This window comes from Seriola lalandi, unplaced genomic scaffold (genome assembly GCF_002814215.2).
Source record: "Seriola lalandi dorsalis isolate HSWRI2012SDOR001 ecotype SW California unplaced genomic scaffold, Sedor1 jcf7180002054946, whole genome shotgun sequence".
Lineage (NCBI taxonomy): Eukaryota > Metazoa > Chordata > Actinopteri > Carangiformes > Carangidae > Seriola > Seriola lalandi.
In genome coordinates this window covers 707,933-725,053 of record NW_019525497.1, presented here as the reverse complement: position 1 = coordinate 725,053, position 17,121 = coordinate 707,933, and the positions used below count along the sequence as shown (strand labels likewise).

At 39.1% G+C, this 17,121-nt stretch overlaps 3 protein-coding genes across 4 annotated transcripts; 2 read left to right on the top strand and 1 right to left on the bottom strand.

Annotated features, from left to right (window-relative positions):
• The first annotated feature begins 1,278 nt into the window (after window positions 1–1,278).
• Window positions 1,279–4,963, top strand: slc35d2 (solute carrier family 35 member D2). Its single transcript, XM_023394247.2, has 12 exons — window positions 1,279–1,523; window positions 1,629–1,662; window positions 1,751–1,837; window positions 1,928–1,995; window positions 2,098–2,169; window positions 2,501–2,569; window positions 2,684–2,786; window positions 3,395–3,487; window positions 3,578–3,645; window positions 3,789–3,867; window positions 4,160–4,242; window positions 4,719–4,963. The coding sequence occupies exons 1-12, from the start codon at window positions 1,396–1,398 to the stop codon at window positions 4,846–4,848; spliced, it is 1,014 nt and encodes a 337-aa protein (XP_023250015.1). The 5' UTR covers window positions 1,279–1,395; the 3' UTR covers window positions 4,849–4,963.
• An 81-nt stretch (window positions 4,964–5,044) lies between these two features.
• On the bottom strand, window positions 5,045–10,161 carry znf367 (zinc finger protein 367). The gene is made up of 5 exons (XM_023394248.2): window positions 9,590–10,161; window positions 8,581–8,731; window positions 8,137–8,256; window positions 7,523–7,661; window positions 5,045–7,370 (listed from the first exon to the last, which is right to left on the bottom strand). The coding sequence occupies exons 1-5, from the start codon at window positions 9,866–9,868 to the stop codon at window positions 7,112–7,114; spliced, it is 948 nt and encodes a 315-aa protein (XP_023250016.1). The 5' UTR covers window positions 9,869–10,161; the 3' UTR covers window positions 5,045–7,111.
• LOC111645159 (intracellular hyaluronan-binding protein 4-like) lies at window positions 9,691–17,095 on the top strand. Of its 2 annotated transcripts, none has more exons than XM_023394245.2 (9): window positions 9,691–9,822; window positions 13,420–13,659; window positions 14,214–14,382; window positions 14,813–14,953; window positions 15,056–15,127; window positions 15,226–15,306; window positions 15,958–16,132; window positions 16,427–16,615; window positions 16,862–17,095. In XM_023394245.2, exons 2-9 carry the CDS (start codon window positions 13,428–13,430, stop codon window positions 16,925–16,927), a joined length of 1,125 nt encoding a protein of 374 aa, XP_023250013.1. In that variant the 5' UTR covers window positions 9,691–9,822; window positions 13,420–13,427; the 3' UTR covers window positions 16,928–17,095. The 2 variants fall into 2 exon arrangements, with proteins under 2 accessions (XP_023250013.1, XP_023250012.1); XM_023394244.2 differs by lacking the exon at window positions 9,691–9,822 and adding an exon at window positions 13,238–13,326.
• The last annotated feature ends 26 nt before the right edge of the window (window positions 17,096–17,121 follow it).

The window sequence follows — 17,121 nt, the reverse complement described above, 5'->3', positions numbered from 1 at the left end:
TGGACAGGATAGTAGAGAGAGACAGGAAATGGGGAGGCAGAGAGAGGGGGAATGACATGCAGCAAAGGCTGTCCGATGCGGGACTCGAACCGGGGCCAACTGCAGCGAGGACTGTAGCCTCTACACATGGGGCGCCTGCTTAGACCACTACATTTCTTTTTTATTATAAAAAAAGTGCTATATAAATAATTTGAAAGTATCAAAGTGCTCAGTCCACAGATAAATGTACACAGCACGTATTCAGAAACTGTGAACCGTCATGACTTCCATAATTTTGTGATGTCACAACTATACAGTCACCACTCTCAGCTATGTCCCTTGTAAGGCCCACCTGGATTTATCATCCAACCTCATAGGATTAAGTCTTTCTGTGTGTTTACCTGAAATCTGCTATATTTATATATTATATTTTGGTACTTAAAAATAAAAAATATAAATAAATATTTCTTATTATGGATATAAAAACTTGTAAAATATGGGACCTTTAATATTTGTTTTTAACAGAAAATAACTGTGCGTTATATATGCTAAGCTTTGTTTAAAACGCAACCAAACCTCGACAGAAGTTTGTATTTGTAAGCTGCAAATCACATAAGGTACTTTGTACAACATTATACATAATGGGAAACAGCAGTTGATTATTTTTTGTAATATCTTATTTTACATACGAACATGTGAGTAACTAATATGATACATTTGCTGCAGTTTAAACTACCCGTCAGTGTTTTATTTGCATCACCTGGATCACACAACAGTGAAATTTTATCTACACATTAATGAATGACTTATTTTAGACTACGAGTCCATTCTTCAAAACAAATACTTTTACTTTGAAAATGCATATACAGTTTTACTGATATCCCATTGTCTAACACTGTATCGTACTGTATAAATCCATATAAAATTTGAATGCAGGCCTTTTACTTGTTATCAAAACTTATGTGTAATACTATATGTAATATTTGCTCATTATGATTTTGTTTCTATTTTTACTTAATATTATATCAAAATATTCCATCACTGAAATTCTGCAAAATGCATTCCAAATAAATAAACTTCATACATCTTACCAACTTAGTGCTTTATTTTGAAACTATAAACTCTAAAACGTATGCTTCAATTATTCTATGTTAATGTATTTTATATTATTTTATTGCACCATTAAGTAGTAATTAGGCTTAATAACCTCTAAAGAAAAAGGGAAAACACTAGTTTTACTTCCCTTCTGAATTATGTAATGTGCGGGGACCGCCCACCTGTCCCCTCTTCCTGTGTGGGCGTTGACAAGTGGTTGACAGGAAACACCAGCAAAACTTGCCGTTAAACCAGGAATTACTTCGCCACAGAAAAATAAAGTATTTTTCTAAACTATTAGGTGTTATATAGTGGCTCATAATGTCCGCCAATGCCTTTCAAGAAACTGTTGAACACTCTGGACTGCACAAGTTCCTCTCTGCTGTGTTTTACGCCGGCAGCTCCCTTCTGATCACGGTGGTGAACAAAACCGTGCTGACGAGCTTCAGGTAGGTGGCGCTTTGTCGGCAGCAAATCAATCATACAGTGTCAATTCATCGGACTAACCTACGTCCTCCTCTCACTCCTCTACTGTGTATGTGTTGGCTTTGCAGGTTTCCCTCCTACGTGTGTCTGGGAATTGGCCAGGTAAGATGTGCAGGTGTGGATGTTTGTTTCTCTCCGTTTCTCTGTGTGTCACAATAACCCACACTCATGGTCACTCTGCTGCTTTCAGATGATCGTCACTGTTGTTGTGCTTTATGCTGCCAAAAAGACCAAAACAGTCCAGTTTCAAGATTTTGACAGAAGTGTTCCCTTAAAAGTAAGCATTTTTAATTGTTCATCATTCATCCTTAATTAATTATATTCTATTTCCCATTATTCATCATTATACCCTATATTTTCTTGCCAGATATTCCCTCTTCCTTTGCTGTATGTTGGAAACCATATAACAGGCCTGGCCAGCACCAAAAAGCTCAGGTTTAACCAGTTTAGTTGTTATTTAATTTTTGCCGATTTGGGTCCTTGCATTTCCTAGTGCTCATTCCTGTGGTCTTTCCAAAAACATATTGTCTTTTACAGTTTACCCATGTTCACTGTATTACGGAAATTCACCATATTGATGACAATGATCTTGGAAGTATATATACTAAGGTAAGACTGTCTGATCTGAACTCTTACATAGAATGATTTATAATGAGTTTATCAGTTGCTAAGTGTGCTTGATCGGTACTTTGACACATGCCCATGGATGAATTACTGGGCCAGAACATCTGTTTGAAGTGACTGTTAACATTTCTTGTTGAGAACTCACAAAGAGAGACAGAAAGTGACCAAAAAGATGTGTCCTTGAGACTGTTGCCCTTATTTATATGTAGAATGGGTGGAGGGCTTTTTACATTGTCTTCTAATTCCTCCATGCACACGGCCTCTTCCTGTCCACTGTTTGGTTTTGATCTGAATCTTTCACTGTTCCTTTTTTCAGAAAAACATTTCCAAAACGCCTTGTGTACAGTGTTGTTGCCATAGTTCTTGGTGCCATGATTGCTGCAAGGTATGTTTTTTTTTTTTTGTTTTTTTTTTGGATTTGTTTATAGATTGTTTTAAGAACTGAACCATGTGCAGATAAAACACCTGTGCTTTCCCTCCATCTTTTTCTCTCCTTTAGTTCTGACCTGGCCTTCGATATGGAGGGCTACACCTTCATCCTGTTCAATGATGCCTTCACTGCTGCCAGCAGTGTGTACACCAAGAAGAAACTTGGGACTGAGGTAACATCCCCTGTACAATCTGTAGATATGGAGATGATTTAAACTGTATATTACTGGTAGTTTCAGTTAAACAGTTAAATGTCTGTGTAGTTGTGGTTAACTGTTTTATTTACTGATGAAAACGGACAAGAACCAGACAAATTGTGAGGTTATAGCAGAATGTATTACTGCACAGCCATCCTGCCAAACAAGGGAGGCGTTTAAACTTGTCTCCTCTGTACTGAAAACTTTAAATACTTGATGGATGGATTGAGTGGTCACATTTTTATTATACATCTATAACCTTGTTGCGAAATAATGGGTTTGGATGGATTTTTAACTTTGGTATTATAAGGTGATGTCTGTAAGTTTGTTCATCCACCCTTTGAGTAAACAGGATCTTGCTCTCCACAGTTGCATATACACTATATGTACTTACAAAAAAAATAACAGGACAACAGCTGTCAGCCACGTATTTTAAAACCGCCACCTTTTTTGTTTACTTTTATGATTTTAGATAGTGACAGTTGTTGACTCATTTGGAAGTGAAATGTAAAGAATTATTAACACTTTCAAATATTTGATTTTCGTAACATTATATCTAATATTTTCCCCTTTTTTTTTATAAGGGCCTTGGCAAGTATGGCGTCTTATTTTACAATGCTCTGATCATTGTTATCCCCACTCTCTTGGCAAGTGCATTAACTGGAGATTTACATGAGGTACATATGGTAACTGTAATCTCCTATATTCTTTCTGGGTGTTTGTGGATGCTTTTCCTGCCTGACTGCCTTTTATGTTCTGATCCACAGGCAGTCATATTTGAGGACTGGGTTAAAGCCACATTTATTGTTTGTTTCCTCATGTCCTGCTTCCTGGGGTATGTCACTAAAATTCAGTTCAAACTGTTCAATTACTCTCCAAAAACACTCTGATATTCTAAAAATCCTACTTACATACGTAGCTTTTACATTACTGCCTCAGCCTATCCAGTTTCTTAAGACTCAGTTCTGTTTTTTTCAGGTTTGTTTTGATGTATTCCATAGTCCTGTGCAGCTATTATAACTCTGCACTTACTACGACAGTGGTGGGGGCAATAAAGGTAAGAACACGCTGATATGAATACTATTTTTAGACTCAAAAGCACACATTACGTGTCTCCACCAAGGTCGGCCAACCCTCCAAATTGATTATTTTAATGATAGTAACTTTATTTTTGACCCATGATGATGATTTATATTGGGTTTTTGTTTGTTTTAGACGTTTTGCTAAGCAACAGACATGAAACCATACATAACTAAAATAAATAACTATCTTTAACTGTGTCATTATTTCATATCTGCGCTTTTTCTGGAAACAAAATCATCACTGACTTAAAACAAAATTTTCTCCAGAATGTTGCTGTTGCATATATTGGCATATTTGTGGGTGGAGACTATCTGTTCTCTTGGACTAACTTCCTAGGCCTCAGCATTTGGTAAGATTTTTTTGTTCATTCCAGTTTTATATTTATTTAATGTCTTATATTTATATACATTTTTTTTTTTTATATAACAGTTTGCTACCGACATATGTTGTTAAATGTCTGCACCGGAAAACTGAGAGGTTTGATGTGACCAAACGATCAAATATATGCAGCCACAACATTTCTTTACACGTTTACATTTCTTGTTTCATAAGAGCAGCATTGTGAAATGAATTTCCATGTCTATATCCAGAGTCCAATCCTGAGCAAAACAATTGTGTACAGTCAGACATTTCCAGAGAGATCAGTTTAGTTAATGTGTTATCAGTGACTAAAATTCAAATACGCCTGTTGTTTTTGTTATAACAGGGACCTTTGAATTAAAACTACAAAAAATTGTCTTGGTACATTCGCCGTCAGTCACTCTAACATCTAAGTGGTATTTTCCATAGCTCAACAATTCATTGCTTTTATCTTTTGCTTTGCAGTATGTCAGGTGGACTAGTGTATTCATATTTCACCTTTAGCAGCAAATCACCTGGATGTAACACAGAAGGAGCACACGAGCTGAAGATTCATATTACAGAAGATTCAACTGGGAAGCACTTGACCAGCTGAATGGACAATATTTTAGCATCCACCACTTGGTGGCACTGTTCTGCTTCATATTGAAGCATAATGTTGCTGTAACACTTTTATATTTATTTCAACTCAATGAATTGATATCCCTGGATACATCACTGGTGCTATCTATTTAATTCCACTATTAAATCATGAATGTACACATTGACAAGACGAGCACATACATTCTGCGTCAGGGTTCAGTGAATGTTTATTGAAGACCAACAATTACAACAACAGTGTGGACAGTCTGTCAGAGAATTCTTACCTTTAAAATGTGTAATAAAATATCTACCAAGCAAGCAGGATCACTCTATGCATGTCACAAACAGGAAAACTGTTGGAGGATGTTAGCAGAGGGGGGAAAACTGAAACTAAAATTCAACTTCAAAGCTCTTGTGCACACTCAATATTCTAACAAACACAATGTGTATATATTAAATGCCATAATCTTTCTCAGACCACAAAATAGGCTAAGGGTTAAAAAAAATGCTTCAAAATATACTATAACTGGGTACAATAAATCATTTGGTGTTTTGATTATCAACAATTAACAATTTGCCTTCCAGTTTCACTGCAACTCCACAAGGGTAATTTATAAATCAAACAGATTCAAACATGACAGCTCGAGTGACAGAGTGACATGGTTGTTGATGCAGGTTTCCCCAAAACAACCAGAAGCAGGGCAGTTATGAGAGATGTCATACAGTGTTGAAGGATGTAGTGTTGCGTGTAAAAAAAAAAAAAAAAAAACTAAGAAAGAAATTGAGAAAAAAAAACAAAACAAAACCCAGCACTACACAAATCAGTTTATGAAAAACAGGTGCCATTTCCTGGACACACAGAACAGATCTAATCTTCAGTGCATTGCAAGCTTAATCCAAAACTTAATAGTGGGTGTAAGTGCTTCATCAAAATCAATGGGATGTCTAAATTTATGCGACAAACTTTGAAATTGGAATATTTCCCTTTATGCATGAAATGATTCTAGTGCTCTCAAACATATGAACAAAATGTTAGCCAGACAAAAAAATATATATGGTGAAATAAATACCTCATAATTTAAACTCTGAAATGAGATGACATAGATGCACCACACACTGCAATGATGCTATGCCTGTATTATAACTGGTCTGCCACCTTTTAATATAAGAGGTGACTGACATTCATTGACAAACGTCTCCTGTCTGGGTGGAAAACAACTTTTGGCCTGCAGGCTTTACACACATTCTTTGTATCTATGAGGAAACTGTTTGGAAATGGAAATATGACATGTCCTGAAAGGTAATCCGGACCTTTATCCATTGTAGAATATTCAGAGCACAGTAGGTAATTGGCTCGGTAATGTCAGGCAGATATGGTTATGTATAAATAAAGACAAATTGCAAGGCTGTAAAAGTTTGGATTTTTGGAAAAACTTGTGCCTCACCAGACCTCTGGATTAGGCTTGCAATGATCACCTCTCATTCGCATGTTAGAATTACCATGTCACATGTCAGTACTGATCTAGCTCTCCTGACTCCTTTTCCTTGACTCCTCTTTTTTCTTATCCTCCCTTTTGTCCACCTTTGCTCACTGTTTTTTTTTTGTTTGTTTTTTTAGAGAGAGCTGTACTGGTGAGGCTAAAACTATCTGAAACTTTCTGAGTCAATTTCTACCACCACTCCTGTCAAGAGTGGCAGTTAAATTGTGCTTTACACGGCTGGAGATGAAACCTGGGAGCATGGTGAGAGGTCATCTGACAGTCAGAATGTAACTTAACATTTCCTATGTTTTGACCAAACCCTGTATCATTCTGTCCATCTGAGCTTAATCCATATATACATTAGTCATACACACTCTCTTACACTCACAACATACTTAAAAAACTCGTTACCATCAAAGTGCAAACAAAACAAATTAAAAACATAACAGGTACTCTTTCTTTGCCTGTAGAAGACAGAAGAAAGAAAGACATTCTTCATATAGTCAAATCTACAATTATAGCAGCCTAAAAGAATAAAATGGAAGCTGAATAAGGTGCTTTAGCTTGTGCCTTCCTGGTGCTGTGAGGGGGATTAGATGATACTGTGCATAACACTGATCTCAGGCCAACTCTGTCTCAAAGTCTGGTTTCACAACTCGATAGAACAAACTAAACTTCGATCTGTGTTTCTGAACGATTTTTCGTAGCTACAGCACATATCGCAGGAAGGCGGGTTGGGAATGGAGATATGAGGGGAAGGGAATGGGAGTCCAGGATCAGGAAGTGGGTCGGTGTTCAGGCAGACAGGTTGTTGGCCAGCTCAATGAGCGCCAGAGCACCGTGGAGACGCTCTCGTTGCTCCTGGAGGCGGCGCTTGGCGGCACCTCCCTGGCTTCCCTTCTCTTCCTCTGCGGTGTCTTCCTCTTCCCCGTTCTCTTCATCAGATTGGAGAAACTCCATGGGATCCTGCTGCTCCTGGTCCTCTGCTCTTGCCTTGCCCTGTGGCTTCACCTTGGTGGTTGTAGGTGCACGCTGCTCTCGGGTTCGCCAGTACCTGCACAAACAGAGAAGATTATATTAACATAAAATGTAAGCAGAAAATGACATAAAATGTTTGATATCTCAAAGCTCTCCCTCTGCATGCTTTATAAAACTATGGCTCAGTCCACCTGTTCAAGAGGGACAGTATGTGCAGGCTTCACTTACTTTGCCAGCCACTCTGCCACAGCCTTGTTATCCACAGACTGGGCCTTCCCCAGGCCCTCCTTTGGTTCCTCCCTCTTCAGGCGGGAGAAAGGATGCTTGGGGCAGTGACGATTGGCATGGGTGAACCGATTGCCACATCCTGTAGAGAAAGCAACAAGTATGAATAAATGCAGTAAGACATTAAAGGTCCCAAATATTAAACTAAGTCTTAAAGATTTTAGAAAAGCCAAGATGTGTATTGCATGACCCTTTTTGTGGTTTATTGTTGTCAGGAACACACATGTATCAAGGCTGTAAGAATGGATTGGTTGTTTTTCTTAAGTGACGGAATAATAGTGAATAAATCTTATTGTTGTTATGAGTCAGATAATTCTAGTGCTGATTTGCAGCTACTACACTTGTACTATAACACACAGTTACACTGTTAGTTCTGTGTTTCTCAGGTACTTTCCAAATGCTTCAAATATAACAGCCGGTTAAACAGCCAGTCTGTCACAGTAACTGAGCCACATTTTATACAATGGAAAGTACCGTAAAAAGTGAAAGTTTGACTTTGTTGTTTGGAAGAAAAATATTGCGTAAAATCACTGTACAGCTCTTTTCTAAAAACCCACCTTTTTCTGAGCAAACAAAGGGTTTTTCCCCGGTGTGCAGCCGCTGGTGCGTCTTCAGCTGACCGCTCTGGACAAATGCCTTCCCGCAGTTTGGGTAGTCACAGAGATAGGGCCTCTCTCCTGGGGGGCAAAAGAGGATATTGTTAAGGTAACAGCACTGTTATGGTTATACAAGTCTAAAGTTATTAGATAGTGCTGCTTATATGATACACACATGCACAATTTCCAAATGTGAATACTAAAGGCTTAAAAAATGTAGAATATGTTGATTAATGGTGGATCACATAATTCTGCCCCCTCCTAGTCAGCGTGCTACTGTTACATTTGCTTAGACAGGTGTTTACATGATCTTCCCTTCTTCTGGTAGTGTAGGAAAGGGCATTAGGCAATGACAACAACTCCACCTTTCCTCAAGCCACCTGTTTGCCTTGCTGTCTCTCTCACCTGTGTGTGTCCTCTTGTGAGCCTGGAGAGACTTCTCTCTTGGAAATACTCGGTTGCAGATGTTACAGCGGATACGGCTGGATGAGGTCTCTCCCTCGCTTATCAGCTCGCGGACAGTGTCAGCCCGTGGACGGCCTCTGCGGATACCATCCTGACAGCAAGAATGCACAGAATTTTTTTTTTTAACCTTGGCTTAATTGCAACCTTAACAACACTTTTTTTTCATTTTGGCAGAACAGCAGCCATAAGCAGAGCATGATTTGACAATATGAGTACAAAATGCTTTCACTCTTCATGACCTGATAAATCTACAACATATGAATCAAGTTAGGAGAGCATCATTTAAACTGCCACATTATGTTCATACTGCTTTTATTACGTATATGCATAGTTTTACCACTGATTTGTATATGATGCAATATGAAATCAATCATAATTTCCTCCGATGGGCTCACGTGTCACATTGTAGCACGTTTGACCAGTACAAATCATTCACATCCGGTTACATTTTTGGCGCGCTACAATGCGTCATGTATAAGCAGCTGCTCCTGATTCAGGAAGTAACGGGGGTTTAAAATCCACCATGTCACACCCTAATGCGCGGGCGTTTTTTTTAAATGACTCTCCATCTCGGCCATATTAAGGCTGTGGCAAAACATAATTTCCCCGCTTTAAGTAGTCCCATCTTTAACAATGAACTTATATTTATCTCTATACTGTATTAATCATCTATGACCACTTACTTTGGAATGGTTTGTGTTTTAAAAGATGTCCGTATCATCATGCATGCCCTCTATCTCACAACAATAAATGTTATCACTAGTAGTTACACATATATTAAGTGTTGTTCTACGTTACAAATGTTGTTATAAGTGAAGTGCATAAGTGTTGTCAGCAACCTCGAACTATAGAGGAGTGACTTCAGCCTTTCAGCTCTGCTCAGTCTGGACAAAATGACTGTCCTGCCACGTTGTAAGCAGAGTCATAATGATTAAAATAAGCTTTGTACCTTCATCTGGTCAGGTGAGGGAGCCGTGTCCGCTTCTCTGGCCGTCTGGGTCCCGGTAGGAGACGAAGCCCCGCTCACTGAGCCCGGGCTCAGGGTCACATTGTGGGCGTTCTCCCCCCATTTCCACGGATACACCATGAAGTCGCTAAAACCGGGGCTTGTCGGCGTAAGGGCTTCCGCTTTTCTGGGTTTGATCGGGGTGGTCTTGATGACGGACACCAAAACTCTTTTGGGTGAGTCGTTGCAGAAAATAACATGCGGGTGCTTGTTATCGGCCATCGTGTGGATGTCAAAATGTCGGTGTTAGTCTCAAAAGCAAGCGAAGAAACTGTAAAAGTTTGAACTCTAAATGATTGCTTCTTTAAAAAAAAAAAAAAAAAAAATCAGCTGGTAAAAGTCATGAATCGTGCGGCTTTTCAATCTGGAGTGAATATGTCCTTCATTTCCAAAGAGGAATAAAAAAAAATCTTGAATCCGCTCTTCGCAACAAAGTATCCTCTGAAGATACAGTCAGATATGAAGATGATTGTAAGTTTCCTTCTTGTCGCAGCGGGTCGTCTGAACTGACCTGTGTGCGCCCACAGAAGCGTTGTCCCGCGTTGGAAATCGCGCCTGAGGAGCTGGCCAATCGACTGTAGGGATCTCATCCCACGTGTCAAAAGAAACCAATGGCTGCCAACGTCTATGTAGTAAGCCAAAATGGCAATGGCAGAACAGAAAGCGTTGATTGGTTACGACGTTTTTGTCCAATGAGATTTAAACACTTAATGCGCGCACTCGCACGGTGACATCAAGATTGGCCAATGAAGACGAGCGCTCTGCAGGTTCGGCCACTACGGAGCCAATGAGAGAGAAGAGCGGTAATTTTACACCGCCGATGAATAGACCATTCCCGCGCTGAGGAGTCTGTTTATGTTATTACATTTTTGGTCAATTTAAAGGGAAAGGAAACGGTGGCTCAGAGGCGCCAAAGTTACGTAATCATTATAGGGCGGAATTACTTGAACAAAGGGTGTACTGTGTGACTTAAAAGAAATAGAAACTAAGGGCTATTTGAAAATGTGTTTGTGTTAAATTAGTGTACAACATCATGGTGGTTATTCCGTTCAGTATCATCTGATTTTTTTATATGCTTGAGAATAGTAAGATACACAAAGGAAGGCTACAGGACATGTGTCTGTTGAAGAAAACTATCAAACGTATATAAAAGTTTTTTGTCATTCATACAGATAGATCTAAAGATCCAGATGCAAGACAAACAGGATTTTCATTCGCCATTCCAGCTGAACGAGTTGCTGTTAAAAGAAGAACATCAGATTACTTAGTAGTGTAACTGAAACAGATTGAACAGGTAAACTAGACATGTTATTTTATCAAGTCCAGCATAACTATCAGTAGTCATGCTCATCCCAGAGGGGACTGGACGTAATAAATGAAACAGCAGTCAGAACCAAACATATGAATGTATCATGTGGGATCCAGCTCACAGGGAAGGTTGGACATGAAATTGCAGATACACTAAGGAGGCAGTCAAACAGGAAGATAGCATGAAAATGTATTTTACCAAAGCAAAAGGTAGGCCATAATAACGAGCAACATAATGAAAGACTGAAAACATAACATAAAGGTAAAAACATGCCTATAGGACCTAATTTCTTGGAGCCCATACACTACTCTCTTTGTAGTATATCAGAATCACTTTATTAATCCCCTGCAGGAAATTGTTATGTTGCAGTGCTCCATTCCACATATACAAAATATAATAAAATAATAATGAAGATATAACCCACAATATTAAAAATATATTTAAAACATAATAATAAATATACCCTGTCAGTAATAAACAGTATATACATAGTTAATATTTACACGCTATTTACAGTAACAGTGAATTTGTTCTGATTGAATTATGTCCAGAATTGTAATTGGATCGGATATTTCCTGATATGCATTAATACTGTCACACTGATACGAAGTTTAAAAGAATCCCCCAACCCTTCTGTATGTTGAGATGGTGTAGGTTGACATCACAGACTTGAACTTTCCACTCTGACCACTAGATGAAGCTAAATTTCATTGTGTAAAATATATCCTGACTCATCCTGCTGGTGAGAATGACACAGCTTAATCAGGTTTGAGGTATGTTTATCTAATTTTACACTTGGAATACATGGATCTGAGCATTCAGAGACCAATTCAGATGGAAAGGAAGTAAATTAATTTCGTTATTTGTACTATAGACATCTACACAGTTTAGCGCAAGCTGCACAGTTTATAAAGGCCATGCGAATATGAAGACTTAAATGGAATATCCTTCAGATTTTGCAATGACCTGGAAAAGTTAATGCTACTAAATGATCACAGATTCCCAAGCACAACTGAGATAATTACTTGCTCAAATGTCTGTTTAAATGAAAGCAGACATACTTGATTACTCATAAAGTAGCCTACACATGGGCCTTCAGGAAGCTGCTCGATGGGTGTGTAGAAAGCTTCACCTTAGAGTTAATATAACTATTACAGTCACAAATAATATAATATGTTGAAAATAAAATAAATTTTCTAGTAAAGTAAGATACTGGTAAAAGGAAACAGGAGGGAATAATTAGTTTGAGATCTTTTGCTTTGGATAGAAAAACATTGTTTTACCTTAGTTACACTGGTAGCAACAGTGTTTTGTGTTTTGCTTGTGTTTTGTCAAGAGCTGGCTCCAGCAGTGGAAACCCTGTGTCATTTCACAATTGTACTATTTGTGTTTTTGTATAATGTCCAAATGTTAATGGTATAAAAACTTAAATCATAAAAAAGTCTTACTACCACCAACTATGTTCAGACAAACAAACTGGATTTTTGCCTGGTCAGACAAATAAGCTTTGTCACTGAACTTATAGGAAGACAGGTCTAATGACTTGTTTCTACTTTTAGCTAAGTCAGGGCTAACACAACATGCTAATGCAGCTAGCTGAGCTACAGCAGCGAGCACAAACAAGAAACCTAGCTATTGAGCTATAAAATTAAATTACCAGAATTTAGTCAGAGCTAACGTAAACTTGAACAGAAACCTGTCAAGATAAGTTAATAAAACAGTTTACTGTCAGACCGAAATACTAGAATTTGGGGTTTTTATTGTCAAACAAAATACTAGTTTCGCTGTCATTACCTCAGATGCCAGCTTTAAGTAGTAACAGCCAACATTAGTGAATGTTAAAATTAGCTAAACCTCCTCTGAGAAAATGTGAAACCACTAACACTGGCACTAACACTGAACGCATTGTGTTTTTGTTTTGTTTTTAATTGAGCTTTTTATGGATAAACTAAGGTTAATTACTTTTAATAGGAAACAATATACAATTTAATTTTTAATGTAGCTAATCTAGTATCTTAAAATTAAGCGAGGGGCAGTCATTTACCCTCCAAGATGGAAATATAATGCAATTTTTTTTTTTTGTCTAGAATAAGTTTTTTTTTTTTTTTTAATAAACTCCTTTTGAGTTCAGTCCCTGTGCCAATATTCGAGTAGCACTTCCTGACTAAGCAGAGAATAATCCACCTGCATTGGTGGAGGATTTGAGCCAAGTCTATGCAATGAATATTGATTCGTTCATAGCCTATTGATGAGCACAGGGGCGTGGCGTCGTTTGACTCCACACGTGCAAACATTTAAAAGTGTGGACAAACTCTTTGGGGCGTTTGTTGGATGTTCACAGTGGAAGCTGTTGTACCTGGACAGGAAAACGGTGGATACTTGAGTTTTATTCTTGCTGTTAAGCATTGAGAGTGTGAGGAGGGAGTTGTCTTTTGAACGCTGCCTTTTTTTCGTGGTACCACAGGCTAAAAAATGCTGCCGGACGCCTACGGTTGCGTTGTGGCGAACAGGTTCGGGAATCTTCTGGATGACGAAGCGGATCCGTTCGACTTGATCAACGAGGTGGAAACGGAGAAGGAGAAAAAGAAGAAGAAGAAGAAGAAGGACGATGATAAGAAAGGAAAGCAGAAGAAACCCGGGCAAAGGGAATCTCAGAAGGACAGACGCCTCCCCATCGCGTCGGATGGTCAAGAACCAGTTCCAGGTGGGCGCCACACGCTCGGCTGCATTGTCGTTACACACCCCGAATCCAAACGATTCTGGCAGCTGCTAGTATTTCTAGATTGCATAGTCCAGCCAAGTGGCCGGTTTGCTTAGGCTTTGTCAGCTGCTGATGGTGCAAGGTCAGCGAGGCTGTTGAAGCACATGGGTTTCAGGTGGCTGTGTTGCCAAATGATTTTATAACATTTAAAACTGTAGCCTATGTAAACGGATGCTTTAACCCCAGACACGAGAATGAACTATCTACTGATTCGATGAAAAATAAATCTACAAACATATTAAAAACTGTAAGGTTATATATGTGCAGTCTTCCCCTTTTTACTATTACAAAAGGACCGGACTTTTGGTTTCCCCCTTGTTTTCCAGCAGTGGTTTGATACACCTGTTTCATTGCAGAATAGAGGTTGTAAGCAGGAGACTGGAAATGTTTTTATAATCAAGGTTGGGACCTAAGGGAGATTCAAATATCCAGCCAGCACTTTTTGTTGTACTGTAGACTGTAATAAGTGGCCTTTATTGATGAGTGGCTGTCCTCAGTCCGTAAGCAGCAGCAGCAGCAGCAGCAGCAGCCGCAGCAGACACGTCCTCGGCCAGTGATTGAGAGTGGAGATGGCAGAGAGGAGGCCCAGAGGGGCATGAAGAGGGCTGCCGTTGCGGAGCGTAGGGCCAACCAAGAGGCGTACCCACAGGAGTTTTCAACCTCTAAGTATGTGTTCTAATACAAGCACATGCACTCTGTTTATTCAGCACCACCACCGATTTTTAAAAATTAAATCAAGATATTTGATTAGTTTAAAATGTTATTTTGACTTACTTCACACATGAACTCCTTATACCCATTCCCACCTAACTAAGTAATGTTATTTGAAACAACGCTTCAACTTTTGAAAGAAGAAATGACAAATTCTTCTTAACAATAAAATGACAAGTTCATAAGTGATGAAAAACACCCTTGCTCTATTCAATACACACTTTGCTGCCACAGTCTTGCTTGGTCTGATATGCAGAAACTTATGAACACAATACTCAAAATAATCAGACCCAACCAGTGACCAGTGCCTAGAAGAAGACTCTACCACCTGGCTTGGAGACATAGGCGCTGTCGCAGAAATAAAGTTTTTATGTGTGTTCCTCAGGCCTTCCTATTATGCAGACACTGACTCCAGAGGCAGAGGGGGGATCAGAGGTAGGAGAGGAGCAAGAGGTGGTGGATACACAAGGAACCAGGACAGCTTCAACTTGAGGGGCAAGAGAGAATATGATCGACACAATGGAACGTAAGCATTTTTGTTCATGTAGCAGTTTGGGAAAAAAAGCTTATGCCCTTGTTGATTTCTCTCATAGTGGTGTATTAACAACTTTTCAAACATTCATTGCAGAGGCATATCTCCTGAGGAAAAGAGAGGAGGCAGAGGACCCTGGAACTGGGGCTGTGTTGAAGAAGCTGCAAGGTAAGTGAACTTTTTATTATTAACATGGAGATGACAACTTTTAAACTTGGGCACAATAGAGAGGCATTTCTGCTTTTGTTCTTGTACCTTTTGTGAAGTGAATTAATGGAGGTGACGTCTGACACTCCGGTCAAATCTGAGGAGCCCCAAATACCTGCAGATGAAGAGAATCAGAATCGGTGAGTGACGCACATAAGTACCTTGCTTAAAAACAACCACATCATCTGGCTCAATGACAAATTCATCTGTCAAGAGTGACAGCTGACCAGTCTCTAAGTGCGTAACAATTAGACAATCTAAAATGTGGGGGTAGTTTCTACAAACTGTTTTTTAAAATCAATAAACTGATAAAGAGAAGGGGAAAAAAATATAGCCAGTCTACTTTAAGACCTGATGTTATACAGAACACATTAAGGGTTTTCTTTAACTTTTGCTTATTGAACCCTAGAACAACATGCAGTGTTGATCACATTTGTAACCGTGCAAAAGCTCCTAAAGTTTAGGATGAAACAAAAGCAAATTTCTGTGAAAAGTTTAGTCTGTATTTAATATAGACTTTATAAAAATGGCAAGAAATCTGCCTGCTTTAATATTTTTCAAAGATACATTTATTGTTTATGATGATCAAGTTGGAACAGTGTTTCCAAAATGGATTTTGCCATCTTTGCAGTGACACATTTAATATATCCCTCGGCTCCCAAAGAAATGCCACAAGCTTTTTTTGCTCATAAGATTTTTTTTTAAAAATTATTCTTTAATGAAAAACAAACCTAAAAATCTCTTCATTTGTAAGTGGACTGACAGAATTAATTTGTCCCCAACTATGATAGAACAATGGAAGAGGAGGACGGAGAGATGGTGGTCCAGGTTGCTATGGAGATGACCCTCGACGAGTGGAAGGCCGTGCAGGAGATGAGTCGTCCCAAGGCAGAGTTTAATATCCGCAAAGCCGAGAACAAGATTCCCTCCAAAGCCAAGGTCATCCACCAGTCAAATCACCTGGAGGTGAGAATGTAAAGCACATAATAGTATCTCCTCACAAGAAAACACTGAAACCCTTTTTTATGAAAGTCGAGCCATGATTAAAGCAATACAGACTCAGGTCCTTCAGGAATGTGTAAACTAGTCAAATGGTGAGCGGCGCTGAGGTTTTCTTTCCTATGATTAGCACTTTGCAACCTAAAAATCATCAGGAAATTGCAGACCAGACAGGTGGTTAATGGAGATCTTGAGTTTTGTTGTACCTGTCAGGTTCAACTGTCTTTCGGACTATATTTAGTGTTTGCCTCCAACCTTCAGAACCTCAAGGAGACTCTGGAGGACATGGAGGACGACGGCAACTTTCTCCGTAGGTCTGTGAATGACATCACCTCCCTTCTGGACATCAATTTTGGGAGTCTTGGACGCCCCACTCGTGGGGGTCGGGGAAGGGGAGCACGAGGTGGTCCGACCAGTCGCCCAGAGAGACCTAAACCCATATTGGAGAGGGTATGTTCTCCACTCTCAGCTAAGGAGATAAATGTGTATATGTGTGTGTGTGTATGTATGTGTGTGTGTGTGTGTGTGTGTATGTATGTATATATATATATACATACACACACACACACACACACACACACACACACACACACACACACACACACACACACACACACAAAATATTAGGAAAAAGACTTCATATTGGATAAATATGCATAATCTGATTAGAGTTGGTAATGTCTGTTTTTTCATTAGGAGGATGATCTGGCCCCTAACCCAGATGACCCAGAGGACTTCCCAGCACTACCAACAGGAAGATAATTGAGTACATTTCTCTTCATTTACCTCCTGTGAGGAAAATTAGTTGCACTAAACACGATCAAAATCACTGTTTTCATGTTTCTGCTGTTCTTAAGATTTGGGGTTCTATTGCACTGAAGGCACTGTTCAGCATTTGACTCCTGGAGAATAAATGCTTCTGCAAGTTTATCTTGGAGCTGTTGAAGTTTTTTTAA

Excerpts from the sequence above, each read along its gene's own strand:
- LOC111645159 (XM_023394245.2), top strand. The coding sequence starts at position 13,428 with ATGCTGCCGGACGCCTACGGTTGCGTTGTGGCGAACAGGTTCGGGAAT. Across the intron at positions 14,954-15,055 it reads TATGATCGACACAATGGAAC|AGGCATATCTCCTGAGGAAA; the intron begins GTAAGCATTTTT and ends CATTCATTGCAG. Across the intron at positions 16,133-16,426 it reads ACCAGTCAAATCACCTGGAG|AACCTCAAGGAGACTCTGGA; the intron begins GTGAGAATGTAA and ends TCCAACCTTCAG.
- slc35d2 (XM_023394247.2), top strand. The coding sequence starts at position 1,396 with ATGTCCGCCAATGCCTTTCAAGAAACTGTTGAACACTCTGGACTGCAC. Across the intron at positions 1,524-1,628 it reads ACCGTGCTGACGAGCTTCAG|GTTTCCCTCCTACGTGTGTC; the intron begins GTAGGTGGCGCT and ends TTGGCTTTGCAG. Across the intron at positions 2,570-2,683 it reads GGTGCCATGATTGCTGCAAG|TTCTGACCTGGCCTTCGATA; the intron begins GTATGTTTTTTT and ends TCTCTCCTTTAG.
- znf367 (XM_023394248.2), bottom strand. The coding sequence starts at position 9,868 with ATGGCCGATAACAAGCACCCGCATGTTATTTTCTGCAACGACTCACCC. Across the intron at positions 8,257-8,580 it reads TCACAAGAGGACACACACAG|GAGAGAGGCCCTATCTCTGT; the intron begins GTGAGAGAGACA and ends TTTGCCCCCCAG. Across the intron at positions 7,662-8,136 it reads CTTTGTTTGCTCAGAAAAAG|GATGTGGCAATCGGTTCACC; the intron begins GTGGGTTTTTAG and ends CTTTCTCTACAG.